Below are 13769 nucleotides of genomic sequence, written 5' to 3'. Positions count from 1 at the left end.
GGGCTCGGGCTCGGCTCGGGCTCCGGCTCCGGCTCCAGGCTCCGCGCCGCCCGGGCCTGGCTCACTGCTGCTCCCTGCAGGCCGAGCCTCGCAGCCCGGAGGCTTCCCCCAGCCCCGGCCATCCCGGCCGGGTCGACTCTACCCAGCCCGGCCCCGGCCCGCCCCGCCCCGCCCCCTACCTCCTCTCACCTTCTTCATCTTACTCTGATTGATTGCACTGTGCACTCTGTCCATTCATGCATCTATCGCGTCCCCCCTAGTCCCATCCTATCCCAGGCCGTCTTACTCACAAATGCCCATCCTCGCCGGATCGGTCCCCAGTGAATCTCTCGGTTCTCGTTAATTTACTCTCTGACACTCCATTCCACTCGATTCTTCTCGCTGTCCTACTCTGAGCCCTCCTTCTTTCACTAGTCTCCGTCCTCCTGTAGGCCACTTCTTGTTACCAGCCATTTTTCTTAAGACCCTCTGCTTCTCAGGCAGGAGGATGCAGTAAGTTAGTCACTCCACAAGTATTTATTCAGGGATTATTACGAGCCAGGTATTGTGCTCGGCGCTGAGGATGTAAAGAAAGGCAAAAACGCAGTCCCTGCCCTCAAGGAGCTCACATTCTAAAGGAAGAGACCTGGAAAGGACTATGTACCTCTAAGATACCTACATGTATCTCTCCTGGCCTGCTCATATGTCTCACTGTGATGCTGAGAGAATTTGATTTTTTTTTTAAACGGGCTGGAGAACAGAACCGGAATCCAGAACCTGGAACTCAGAACCCTTTGGGGTATGTGCAAATTGTAGGAGTCATCCAAAAAGAGACTTCTCCGATGTGCCAGCCCCTCTCTACCCCTATGCCACACACCTTCCCATGCATACACATACAGCTGCATTCATGGACATAAAACCAACCCAGTGACGCCAAAACCCTTTTCATCTTGGGATCTTCCAGGTCGGGCAGAGCTCTAATTACCCCAGCCCCCCACTCTGGCCCTGCCGGTTCCCCTGCTGTCATTAGCCCAGTTTTACCAGCTGAGGCCATTGCCTTCCCACGGCTCCCCAGGGCGGGGCCCCTCTTTCCCTGCTCCCTTCTCATAGGGAGGTGGGGGTGCAGTTTGGTGGATCACCTAATTTACATTTGGAAAATTTGTCTGACCAGAAACAGCCTGGATGGATCAGATTGCCCCAACCTCTCCTCTCTAGAAGTAATTCTGTCACAGTGGAACTTTCTTGGGAGCTTGTCTTCCCTGAAGTTTTGCTGTCCAGATCTCTCATGGGATCAGGAGGAGGGAGAGGAGACAGTCTTCAGACTATGGAATGCAGTGATCATAACATTACAGTTTTTGATCTGGAGATGGTCTCTGAGATCATCCAGTACAACCTTTTGTAGAAATTACTCTGGACTCACACCTTCGTTTTACTGATGAGGAAATTGAAGCCCAGAGAGTTCAAGTGACTTGTCCAAGATCACACAGAGAGTCAGGATTTAAACTGAGGTCTTCTGATGACAAATCTATCTGTAGCTTTTTCTTTTTCAATGCACTGCTTCTCATAGTGATGATGGGAGGGATTTCACCATATAATGTAAAGTTATTGGGTAAAGGTTACAATGTCGAGTTGCAATGTAGAGTATATAAAGTTGTGAGGGTAGTAGGGCATATTACAGGATTCCAGTACATGTAGAATGCAGCATAGGAATCAATACCTAGATAGGCAACTGCTAGCAACCACATTCCATGGAGGCAGGACAGCCAGTAAAGCTGAAGGCAGGGGTGCAGAGCTCAGAAGTCAAGTAGACCACCCTCATACTAAGAGTCCTACACCAAGTTCTCCCCTTGACACACAGGAGCTTTGGTGGGGGCAGCAGTGTAGGGGAGGGACTAGGCATTCGCAGTGACCTAGATCTGGGTAGAATGAGGGGAGAAGGGAGATGAAGGGAAAAGAGAAGCTGCCTCATACCTCATTCCATGTGCCCCTCACCACCTGTTCAATCTCCCTTTGTCCTAAATACCATAGGCCTGGAGATATTGGACAATGGGACAGGAAAGGGCTTCTTGGCCCCAAGAGACTGAGTCCTGAGGAGGGAAGTAATTGTAATCCATCTACTGTGCTCATCTAATGGAAGATCTGGAGGAAGCTGAAGCTCCCCTACCCCAAAGCAAATTAGTGCTGTCTTTCCTAACCTTCTTCTTCCCTTCCCCCAACCTTAGTCCAGGTCCTTTCTCTTGGCACTCAGTCAGTCCAGGCTAGAGGACAGGGGCAAGGGCAGGAAATGACTGGCATGCTTCCCTGAGAGATGGTACCGAGCCAGCTGCTTAGAGTCAACCCAACACGGGGGCACCCAGCCCAGCCTAACCTCTTCTATCCCTTAACCATCCTCCCCCTTGGAGCCTCCAGTTTTTCCCAGACCCAATTCACCCCCTGCTTCCTCAAGGGCAGTAGGACCAGGCTGCATGAGGATAGAAGTCTAAGTTGGCACCAGTTCTACCCAGCAAGAATTTTGTCTTCTACTCATTGACTTCTCCCAGCCTTAGCTTAATAGTGAACATGGATTTTCCTATGCCTCCATCTTCCTCCCTGCTTTGAGATGGTGGAAAGGAAGAGAAGGAACAGGGGAATAGAAGACTATAGTATATTAAGGATAGGACAGCCAGGAAAAGGAACCTGAGGGAGGGTGGTCTAAGGGTCCCCTTTTCTTTAGTCCTTGTAAGTTAGGGGAGCAGCCAGCAGGAACAGCCTGTTCTCTAGCTTTTGTTGACAGAATCTGTTAACTAAACCCCTCCTCTTTCCCACCTGGGGTCTGTTATTATGGAATACCCCCACAATTTCTTCCTCTCCCATTCCCCTATAAATAGGGGCTCTAGACAGTTATCTCCCTAAGAAGACCTCTGCCTAAGAGCCAACACCCCAGGAAACTCCATGCCCCCAGAATCATTCTACGTCTTTGTGACAGATGGGCACCAACTTGCCAATTCTGGAAATAAGCTTTCTCTGTCTCACCCACCTCCAGGACACCCTTAGGCCAAGGAGAGTTGGTACCAGCAGATAACAATGTGAAGGAAACTCTCCAAGCTCTCTTGGCACTGCCTCACTGCTTGGCAGACCTCTGAGAGTTGGGGAGGAAAAAAGGGAGAGCAGGGGAAACTGTGGCACAGATGGTTGATGAAATCAAGAATATAGGTATTTCTACCAGGAATCTTTACTTTTCAGAAAGGGGATTGGTTATTGGGATCCTGAGGAGAGGAATGTTAAGAGGAGAGTGTGTGGAGGAGGTAGGGATGGGGGGTAGGTAGATTTGGTAGACTTGAGGGAACAAGGGACTGGGAAAGACAGACAGTTGGGAAATTATCAAGTAATTACCCTGATAAGTACTAAGGAGGCCAGTTAAGTCCCCCACAATAATTTCTTCTGCTTTCTCTGTTCCTCTGGTCTCTGATTTCCCTTCATCCCAACTAGGGACAAAAGACAGGTAAGGGTATTTGGGGAAGGACTGTGGGAAAAGACTTAACAAGAAGACTCAGCACAGGATAGGCAAGAGGCTGACCTTACGTATAAAGCAAGAAGGAGGTTGAGGATGCTTGACCCCTACTCTCCACCAAACCAGATTTTTCTGAGCTTTCTCCCAGTGGGATAAGCATGAATCCCCAAATTCTCTCTTTGATTTCTACTTTCTGTAGGAACTCTCTCCTCTTCCCATCAATGTCTGCCAAGTTCCATTTACATCAAACTTGTTACAATCCCCCCATACATACTTATTAGCTATTAATCATTCCTATCCTCTGAACCTCTAGATTAAAGGTCATACCCTAAGTCTAGAAGAAGGGTGGTGATGATACACTTTGTCTAGGAGAGGGTTGGCCCTTTGCCATCAGAATATGGGGCAATGACATAGAAGAAGGGATAATGTGGCAGAGGGAACAATTCTCAAGACATAGATGTAGGAATAAAGTAAGTGGGCAATTCCGTGGCTCCTTTCTGTGTTTAACTTCCAAGGGCAGGTGGCTGATTTTTCTCTTCCCAATGAAAGGAACGTATTGGGTGAATGGGCACAGAAAATTTTCTAAGGAGTTCTGGTGCTTCAGACAAGGTGAGGCTGCTGTAAGGTTCAAGTTTCACTTTTCAGCACCCTGGATAGTCTCTATCTTTCATGTCCTTTTTGCTCCTGGGGGAAGAGAGGAATTGGTCATAGGTATTCATTTCTTTCTAGGAATGATAGCGATAGGACAGGCACAAATGAAGAGAAACAAAGAAAGTGAAAGTCCCCTCTCAGGGTTGAATGTAGGGAAATCTTGGCTTCTTTTCTTAGAAATTGATCCTTGTGAAGGAGCACAGTGCTATGGACATCTTCCTCTCTGGATCTACAGAAAGGAAGACATAGGTTAGGAGTTAGGGGTGGGGATGGAAGGCAGGCACTTCTGAGGTAAGCTTGGCCTAGTGTTAGCTATTTGTATGTGTGTGTGTGGGCACTTTGCTGGACCTCTCCTTCCCCCATCTGTTGCCAGTTGATTCCTCTCAGTTGGCACCTGGGCAGATTTTCAGGAAGTAGTACTACAGTTAGAGACATCCCGTCTAGAGCTTTGATCTCTCTTTGAAGGAAATAGGTGGATATCTCCCAGGTGTCCTACACCAATAAGTTCTTTGACACTCCTGTGCCATATAATGAACAGAATTTCTATTACTGTCTTCCTGACACCCTTTCCTAGCTTGGGTGGTGAAACTTCCTTAACCAATGTGCTGACTTCTCATTGACCTTTCCCAGACTCCAGATTCTCTGCAGCTGCACCAGATGTTGCCACGTCATTCTTTCTTAATGGGCTTTTCCCTGCTGTGGGTAGAAATTGGCCTTTTCTTCAACACTTAGGCCCTTTCTTCCCTTGGTTCTGTCTAACTCTGGAAGTGAAGGAAGAGAGGGGAAACAGTAACTTCAAAGAAACAGAAGCTTAGGTTCTTTGTGATGAGTGAGTTTTTAAAATAGGATGGGAGGAGGGAGTGAGGTAACAATGAGGTTGAATTAGTAGTAGAAGAGAAGTAGACTGTTGGAAGCACTAATGTAGCTGGACTAAGGCTTTCATGATGACAGCCATCAAGACCCAGTCCTCTCATCATACATAAATATCTCAAGTAATGATGTGGTGGTCCTATCCTTACAGTAGGCATGGCCAGGTGGGGAGTTGGGAGTTGTCCTGGCAGGGGAAAGCTGTCTCTGAGTTCAAGAGAAGAGGGCAGCTAGCTAAAGAGAATCAGGGGTTTCCAAGGAGCTTGTTCGAGGAAGAAGATATTGAAACAAAGACTGAAATAGAGATAGGCTGGAACTGTAGTCTAACCCTGAGGAAAATCTTCCCTTCCCTGATCTTTGAGAGAGAGTTGGTGTGGGAGGAGGGGAAGTGGGAGGAGGAAAGAGGGAACTATAGAGGATGGCTTCTAGTCTGGAACTGGAAATGGGGGAAGGGGAGGCCCCAGAGACAGCTATCCAGAGCTCTTTGCCAGAGGGGGAGGGTCTAAACTCTGAATGCTGACATCCTCATCCCCTAAATATTCTTCCCTTCCACCATGGGCTCCACTCTCTGAGTGGCTGAGGAGCAGGCTCTACGATCCTCAAATATTCTTTAGCCTTGATGGGATTAGGTAGAGAAGGGGTAGTTGAGGCCAGGGACATCTCAGTGAGGGACATGTTGAAGGAATAAGATCAAAGCTTTATAGATAGTGAGGGGAGATTAAAGAAGGGGAGAGGAAAGAGGTAGGAAAGAAAGGACTATAAAGGGGGGGGAGAGGGAGAGAGAGTGGGGAGAAAGAGAGAGAGGGAGAGAAAGAGACAGACAGGGAGGAAGGGAGAGAGGAGGGAGAGAGAGACAGAGAGAGAGAGGAAGAGAGAGGGAGAGAGAGAGGGAGGGAGGAAGGGGGGGAGAGAGAAAGGGAAAGAGAGAGCAAGAGAGCGCACTTCCTGGGATGGAAAGATGGTCACAGTGAGGTATGCGGCAGGGGGTTCAAGGCAAAGGGGCCCCAGTCATCTTTCTTCCTGCTTTGCCAGTTGTTTTGTATAAACACTATTCCCTATGGTGTCAGGAAAATAGAAACACCAGTAGTGAAGAGTAGGGAGCAAGGAGAGAAGGGGAATTTTGGAGAGGGAAGGGCACAAGATAATAATAGTAGCTAGCATGAATATAGTACTTTAAGATTTGCAAAGTGTTTTACAGATATATCATTTGACCCTCAATACAACCCAGCTAGGTAGGTGCTATTATTATTCCCATTTTACAGATGAAGACACAAAGATTAAGTGACCCGCCCTGCATTGACTGGATTAAGAGCTCAGCCCCAGGTCCAGAGCGCTATATATCGCGCCACCTAGCTGCCAAATGCTGTGAAGCCTCAATTTCGGAGAAATGGGGAAGGAGTGGGGACTTCTGCACTCTACTCCTTTCTCTCTGCTTTCTGTTTCCTTGCTCCCAGTGTGGAAGGCCAGTGTCTGAAAATGCAGAGTGCTTCAGGCATATGAGTTGGGCAGCTAGACTCTCGTTTAGGAATAGGTGGGACAGCTTTGTTTCATTGCTCAGTTTCCCCTTTGCTAATTCAGAGTTGGTGTGGTATTCAGAGTTCAGTGTGGGATTTGGCATTCGGACAGCTAGAACTCTCTCCTTGGAATAAATGAGACACCTTTGTTTCATACCTTAGTTTCCCCTTTGCCCATTCAAAGAGGAATGTTGGTGGTTGGGGGTGAACTAAGGGCCCTCTTTTATCTTGTGCCACAATTTCCTATGCAAAACCAGGATGAAGAGTCCTCTCTTTTCACCCACACACCCCTAGCCTTCTCAACTACAGAAGAGAATTCTAGAGCGGGGCAGAAGGCATTAGAATTCAGTGCACCCCTCCACGACCTTCACCCAAACCACATCAGGCAGTGACGTAAGAAATGACATCACAAGGTTTGCTAGTGAAAACGTTCACATTTATTGGTATTTCTTAAGTTCAGAATAACAGAATACTTCATAATAATAATGAAGTAATAATACGTTATATTTTAAAATAAGAGAAAATTTTATTTAAAAATGGTGACTTCCTAGTCAGCATAGTATTGTGTAAGTTGCACCGAGCTTTCTTTGCCTGCTAGAAGATAAGATTTAAGACCATTATGTGAATAGATATTGCCATTATGTGAATAGATGTTGCCGTTATGTGAATAGATATCGAAGACTGATGTAGTTATAGTGAGGTGTAACTTAACAACACACTATGTAAAAAAGCATTTTGTGACCTCCCTATGGTTTTGTACTTTTTTGATCAGGTTACAGGTATCTTTTATTTAGTGAAACAAAACTTCCTTGACAGAATTCTGAACTTAAGGACCTTGTTGTTGTTGTACAGTCTTATCACAAGGTAGGATTCAAGGATGCTAAACTTCAGGTCCCAGACTTTTTTTTATTTTAATAACTGAATTTCGGTAGAATTCATTTCCTTTGTAGTTTCGTGTATTTTATTTTATGCATTTAGAAACATAATTTAAAGTTCAGAGGATCTACTAGCCTGTCAAAGCGGTCCATGCCATGATACAAGAAAAACTCTGAACTTCTGGGACTTGACCATGACGCCAGGAGCCGAGGTACTGCAGGATCGTGCAATGACGTCAGCGTCCTAGGAAAAGAGAATTGAGGGCGGTACCAGGTCGAGCTTCCGCTGGCGACCTCAGTTCCCCAGCGCGTGTAAAACTACAATTCCCAGAAATCAAGCGAGGGTCGTCCAAGCTCAATTCTTCAAATATTTCCATTGGCTCTCGATGGCTGCTGGCGACCAATTAGATGTGAGCTCCTTGGCGGAAGCCAAAATGGCCGTGCTTCCGGGCTAGAGAAGTGACTTCCGCCGGGTGTGAGTCTGTTGTGGCTGAGGTTCTTCGACCAAAGACAGCAGTTGGGAAGAGGGGCTGGAGAAAAAAGGGAAGCTGGGATGGCGAGAACGTGTGGGGAGAAAGTCAGGGGACCCCTGCACTGAGGGGCTGCTGCTGACAGCCAGAGCCGGCTTAACACCTTGCTGCCTGGTCAGTCCCAGTTTCAGAGCTGCCCCATTCTGGCGCTGGCTGCTGGACGAGAAGCGGGAAGAGCCCGTGGGTGACCCCACCCCCGAAACTAGGCGAGCCTCGTCTCCCGGGTTTTGACTCGGCTTCCCTTGTCCCCACCGCCTTAGCGTGGAGCCATGAAGGTTGTGAATCTCAAGCAGGCCATCCTGCAGGCGTGGAAGGAGCGATGGAGCGATTATCAGTGGGCTATCAACATGAAGAAGTTCTTCCCCAAGGGAGCCACTTGGGACATCCTCAATCTGGCAGGTCTGCAGGAAGGGAGGGAGAGGACGGCTGTCCAGAGCGGGGAAAGGAGGGGGCCCCAAATCAGCCCTATTGCTTTTGTGTTCCCCTTGTAGAAGCCCTGCTGGAGCAAGCCATGATCGGACCGTCCCCCAACCCTCTTATTCTGTCGTACCTGAAGTACGCCATCAGCTCCCAGGTATGCTATCTCTTACTCTCTAGAACCAGAGGTGTCTTGTTCCATGTCCACCAAACAGGAAGTCCCCTTGAAGCTGCTGGTGATGGATGTAAAAGGAAAGCATTTATGAAGTAGGGGATAACAACAGTATCTGAATCACCCAATAAGGGCCTGTTCAGAGAGAAACACAGGCAAGTGGGACAGCTTTGGAACTAACAGGCTGAAGTTGTGTTCTTTAGAAAAGCAAGCTGAAGTTACGGGGATTTATAGTTCCATAATCCTCTTTCACTGTTCTTTGCTTATGAAAACATTCGCATTTATTTGTATTTGTTAAGTTCCGAATAACAGAATACTTCATAATAATAATAATGAAGTAATAATATGTTATATTTTGAAATAAGAGAAAATTTTATTTAAAAAAGGTGGTGACTTTCTAGTCAGCACAGTATTGTGCGAGTTGCACAGAGCTTTCTTTGCCTGCTGGGAGATAAGATTTAGACATTTGCCATTATGTGAATAGATATTGAAGACTGAAGTAGTTATAGTGAAACGTAACTTAACAACACACTATGTAAAAAAGCATTTTATGACCTCTCTATGGTTTTGTACTTTTTCGATCTGGTTACAGGTATCTTTTACTTAATGAAACAAAACTCCCTTGACGGAATTCTGAACTTAAGGACCTTGTTGTCGTTCAGTCTTGTCTAACTCTTTGTGACCTCATTTTGGATTTTCTTGGCAGAGATATAGGAGTGGTTTACCATTTCCTTCTCCAGCTCATTTTACTGATGAGGAAACTGAGGTAAATGGGGTTAAGAGACTTGCCTGGAGTCTAGTAAGTGTGTGAGGCTGGATTTGAACTCAGGTCTTCCTGACTCCAGGCCTGACACTCTATCCACTGCACCAACTAGCTACTCAAGTAACTTAAGAGATTAGTGAATTGTTATTTATTCACTTGAAGGAAATGGTAGCCAGAGAACTTAGTAAAATTTAGGGATCCTCTTTATCATTGAGTCCTTGCCTCCATCATTGGCAAGAGTACCACACTCTTTTTATAGTATGTGTTATTCTTTAGTTTGTTAGCTAAACTTCTACAAGTTAATATCCAACAAAGACCAGTACATTCCTTTTAATGTGAACGTAGACCTACATAAGTCATAAGGAGCAGGATATTCATTTTACATAGACTGCTTACTAATTTGCTAATCATTACATTCTTGACCATGAGTAGTGCTTGGTTATTGTATTTTAATTTTTTATATATTTGGATCCTCTAGTACAGGCTTATTCTGTTGTGTTATGTAGGTAATCCTGGATTCTTGAGGGTTATGTCAGTGGAGGACTAACTCTGATAGGTCTTTCAAACTGAGAAGACTTCAGAGATGGGCTTGGTTAAATTAGAGAAGGGCTGTAATCTTCATTGGTGGAAAAGATATCCACACCAACAAAATTACAAGTCTTTAAATTGTATTTTTTCCACTATATTTTTTTTATGGTCAGAAGATAAAAATGTTTAAGAAGGTACAATATTGATATAAATGTTAAGAGTAATAGCAGCAGTCCGATTTTATTAGTTACTTCCCTTTCAATATATAATTTTAAAATATTTATTGGATTTGGGGCAGCTAGGTGGACAGTGGATATAGCACCAGCCGTGGAGTCTGGAGGAACTCGGTTCAAATCTGGCCTCAGACACTTCTTAGCTGTGTGATCCTGGGCAACTCACTTAACCCCAATTGCCCCCCCACACACACACACACTCACACACAAAAGATTTATTGTATTTTTAAGTGCATTCATTTAAAAGAAATTTTCTTTGTTAGTAGACTTTCCTGGAATGCATGTATTCCAGAGAATGTGTCCTTAAAAGCAAATCAAGTTGTACAGTAGCTAAAGTACTAGTTCAGCAAACTCATTACCTCATTTCCTTCATTGATAAAATGAGGAGCTTGAACCAACTACCTTTAAGGTCCTTTTTGACTTTATCATTCCATAAATCATTTACTACAAAAAATGTTTTTCTTTAGTCCTTGTTCATAAAGGTCATTCTCTGTGATTGAAGTTATATTTTTCTTTCCAGCCCATCCTCAGTTGATTGACCATTGCATATAATTGATAAATGAGTTATAATATAAACAAAGGACCTTAGAAGACTCGTCAGCTATTTCTTTAGTTGTACCATTGACACCCATTCACATTTTTGTCAAAGAAGGGATGAGGGAATTGCATGTTTCTACCACTCTTAGAATGATTTGGGGAATATTTCTTGGAAGAATGAGATTTCCGGGATATGCCTTGTTCCCAAGTCTACCTCTTCAGATCAGAAACATTGACTTAACACACCATTTGAGCTGGCAGTTATTCTTCCTCGACCCAGGTCTACTCTGTTTCTCTTTCCTATGTGCTTCTCTCCCTTAGATGGTGTCTTACTCGACAGTACTCACGGCCATCAGCAAGGTATGTTCTTAACCCCTTTTCCATTATAATCTGGTAAGGTGTAGGAGGTGTTGTAAGATTTCAGTGATAGAGTCCCTTACAGCTTTTTGCTTTTTCTGATCAGATAATCCTTGAGACATTGTTTTCACCTGCCAGAAATACAGGGCACATTGTGGTGTCAACAGGAACTGCCCACTAAGTGAGAGTTTCTGGTGCTGAAGGACTACTCATGAACCCAAAATAAGATAGAAAGCATTTGAGAAGTGGTGCTTGGGTGCTCTTTCTGTACCGTCCAGTTCAATAAAGACATAAGCTGCCTGTGTGATAAGCACAGAGGAAATCATGAAAAAAGCTTCTGACCTCGAAGCATAAATTCTGCTGGGGTTGGCAGCAGGAAATGATATGTGCAAAGTTAAGCATAATACAAGGTAAGCAGTAAAGTGGGCAAAGGAGAGAGGAAAGTGCCCTAAGAATGTTTAAGCAGAGAGAGAGGAGTAATATGGTGTCATCATCTCATCAAAGTTATGAAATTGGAAAAGTTGAGATGAGGAGTGCAATCCAGGTGTGGGTAGTGACTTGAAAAAATGCAAAGAAGTGGGGGTTAGCTTGACCAGGTCAGGAATAACTAATAGTTGAGTTGATTAGAATAGAGGATGTATATGGAGGGGCAAATAATGCAAAATAAGGTAGAAACTAAATTGTAGAGGGCTTTAAATTCCAGGGTAAGGATATTGCAATTTGTTCTTTGAGCAGTAGGGAACTGGGGGAAGAGTGGGGAAGGAAATAAGCATTTATAATCTCATTTGGTACTGAACTATTGGTGTTTTTTGAGCAAGGGGGTGTCAGAGTCAGGCTTGCTTGTGCCTTAAAGGGATTATTTTCACAGCTGTATGAATGACGTATTTGAGGAAGGAGAGAATGGAGAGAAAACAACCAATTACCAGTTAGGGGGATATAACAATTATCCTTATGAGAGTTGATAAGAGCCAGAACCAGTGTGGTGGCAGTGTGAGGTAGAGACACTGATGGATGGGAGAGTTGTTATAGAATTAGAATCAATAAAACTTGGCAGTTATTTGAAAATAGAGGATAAGGGGGAAAGGAAGAGTTAGAAGCATGACTGAAAGGTTTCAGACTTGGATGATTGGGAAGATGGTGGGACCTTCAACAGATACTGGGATGTTTGGAGGAGAAGTGCATTTAACTGGGGAGAGAATGAGTTCAATTTTGGACAAGTTGAATTTCAAGTGCCGGTGAGTCATCTGAGTCAAAATGTCCAGCAGAAAATTGGCAATATACTACTGTAATTCAGGGGAAAGCTTAGATCAGGTTATATAGATTTGGGAGTCATCCTCACAGAAGTGATAATTGAACCCAACAGAGATCACCAGGAGAGAGTGGGTAGAGTCCCATGAACCGGAAGAAGGAGATGGGTTGGCCTTGAACATCATCTTCTCTGTTATTCTTACAGTTTGATGATTTTTCCCGTGACCTCTGTATCCAGGCCCTGTTGGATATCATGGACATGTTTTGTGACCGACTAAGGTAGCTTCATTGCTTCTTTTCCTTGCAGAGCACATAGGGATTGGCTTTTAATTTGGGAAATAAACTTAGAATGGGCTGAGAGTAGTTGGGAGGGCTACTTATGCCTTGTACCTTATTGTACTCTTGTTCTTGGCCCCTGTGATTTTAGTTCCCAGAGGAAGAATTCTGAAGGTTTCCAAGGCAGAGTGAGGAAAGAAGTCATGTTGGGGCTGGTCAGAATTAGTACAGGGGTTCTTAACTTGGGGTCATGAACTTTAAAAAAAAATTTTTGATATCTGTATTTAACATAATTGGCTTCCTTTATTATTCTACTTTCTTTTAAATGCATTTAAAAACTTTTTTCTGACAAGGGGTCCATAGGCTTTACCAGCCTGCCTGTGTGGTTCAGGACAAAAAAAAGGTTAAGAACCGTTGTTGTAGTGAGTGGGGTAGAGGGAGGCCATGTGATTGGACTTGAAAGGAGACTCAGAGCCAGGTGGGCTATATTCCTTTTTCTACAGTTGTCATGGCAAGGCAGAGGAGTGCATAGGTCTGTGCCGTGCCCTCCTCAGTGCCCTTCATTGGCTGCTTCGATGCACAACTGCCTCAGCAGAGCGACTTCGGGAGGGCCTTGAGATGGGGGCCACAACAGGGGAGAAACAACTCACCATGTGTCTTCAGCAACTTAAGAAGATCCTCAGCAGCACCAAGAATCGAGCCCTGTTACATATTGCCAAACTGGAGGAAGTCTGTATGTTGTCCTTGCCTCCTAATTCTCATTCACCACCATTTCCATGTGTAGTGTGTGATTTCAAAGGAGGTGAAGCAGGGTGCTGTTACCCTTTTCATTGGGTTGTGAAACTATCCCATATCCTCTTTGTTTCTGTCCCTGTAAATACTGATCGTGTTTTGGGAATTTTGACTGTAGTACCACCCTTCCCATTATACATTTACAGATTTAAGTGTTTGAAGGGATCTCACAGGTCATCTAACCTAGCCTTATCCCACAGTATTCATCCTGTTTTCCCTATCAGTCAACCAAGAGGTTTTTAGTGAGTAACTACCACATGCCTTGTAATGTGCTCAGTATTACTGGGGATACAAAATAGGTATAAGGTATACATACTCCTGTGCCAGTTTACTTGCTACCCAGTTCCAGGTTGTAGATCCAGAGCAGACTGACAAATCCCAGTCCCTGAGGATGGCATTCTTGGGTAGGAAAGTCCTGGGCAGTATACTGAGAAAGGTAGGATAGGTGTAGCTCGGACCCCATGGGGCAGAGCTAGGTCTCAGTTCCAGCTTCTATCTCAGTTGGAAACCTTCAGAGAAATAATGAGGGCAGAAATCCCA

The 13769-nt window shown here is 44.8% G+C and overlaps 1 protein-coding gene across 2 annotated transcripts in view; it reads left to right on the top strand.

The window, feature by feature from the left end:
• The first annotated feature begins 7476 nt into the window (after positions 1-7476).
• Positions 7477-13769, top strand: part of LOC110215667 (mediator of RNA polymerase II transcription subunit 24) — a 36809-nt gene continuing 30516 nt past the window's right edge. Inside the window, exons 1-5 of one of the 2 annotated variants that reach the window (XM_020997294.2) lie at positions 7477-8305; positions 8398-8480; positions 10878-10916; positions 12367-12440; positions 12941-13170. In XM_020997294.2, coding sequence (XP_020852953.1) covers positions 8176-8305; positions 8398-8480; positions 10878-10916; positions 12367-12440; positions 12941-13170 — 556 coding nt within the window. In that variant the 5' untranslated portion in view covers positions 7477-8175. The remainder of the gene's footprint in view (positions 8306-8397; positions 8481-10877; positions 10917-12366; positions 12441-12940; positions 13171-13769) is intronic. The other variant, XM_020997296.2, reaches the window with a different exon arrangement.

The sequence above is a fragment of the Phascolarctos cinereus genome, unplaced genomic scaffold (assembly GCF_003287225.1).
Source record: "Phascolarctos cinereus isolate Bilbo 61053 unplaced genomic scaffold, phaCin_HiC Scaffold_5;HRSCAF=322, whole genome shotgun sequence".
Taxonomy (NCBI): Eukaryota; Metazoa; Chordata; class Mammalia; order Diprotodontia; family Phascolarctidae; genus Phascolarctos; species Phascolarctos cinereus.
Note: the sequence above shows the minus strand (reverse complement) of the source record. Positions and strands in the feature narration are given on the sequence as shown.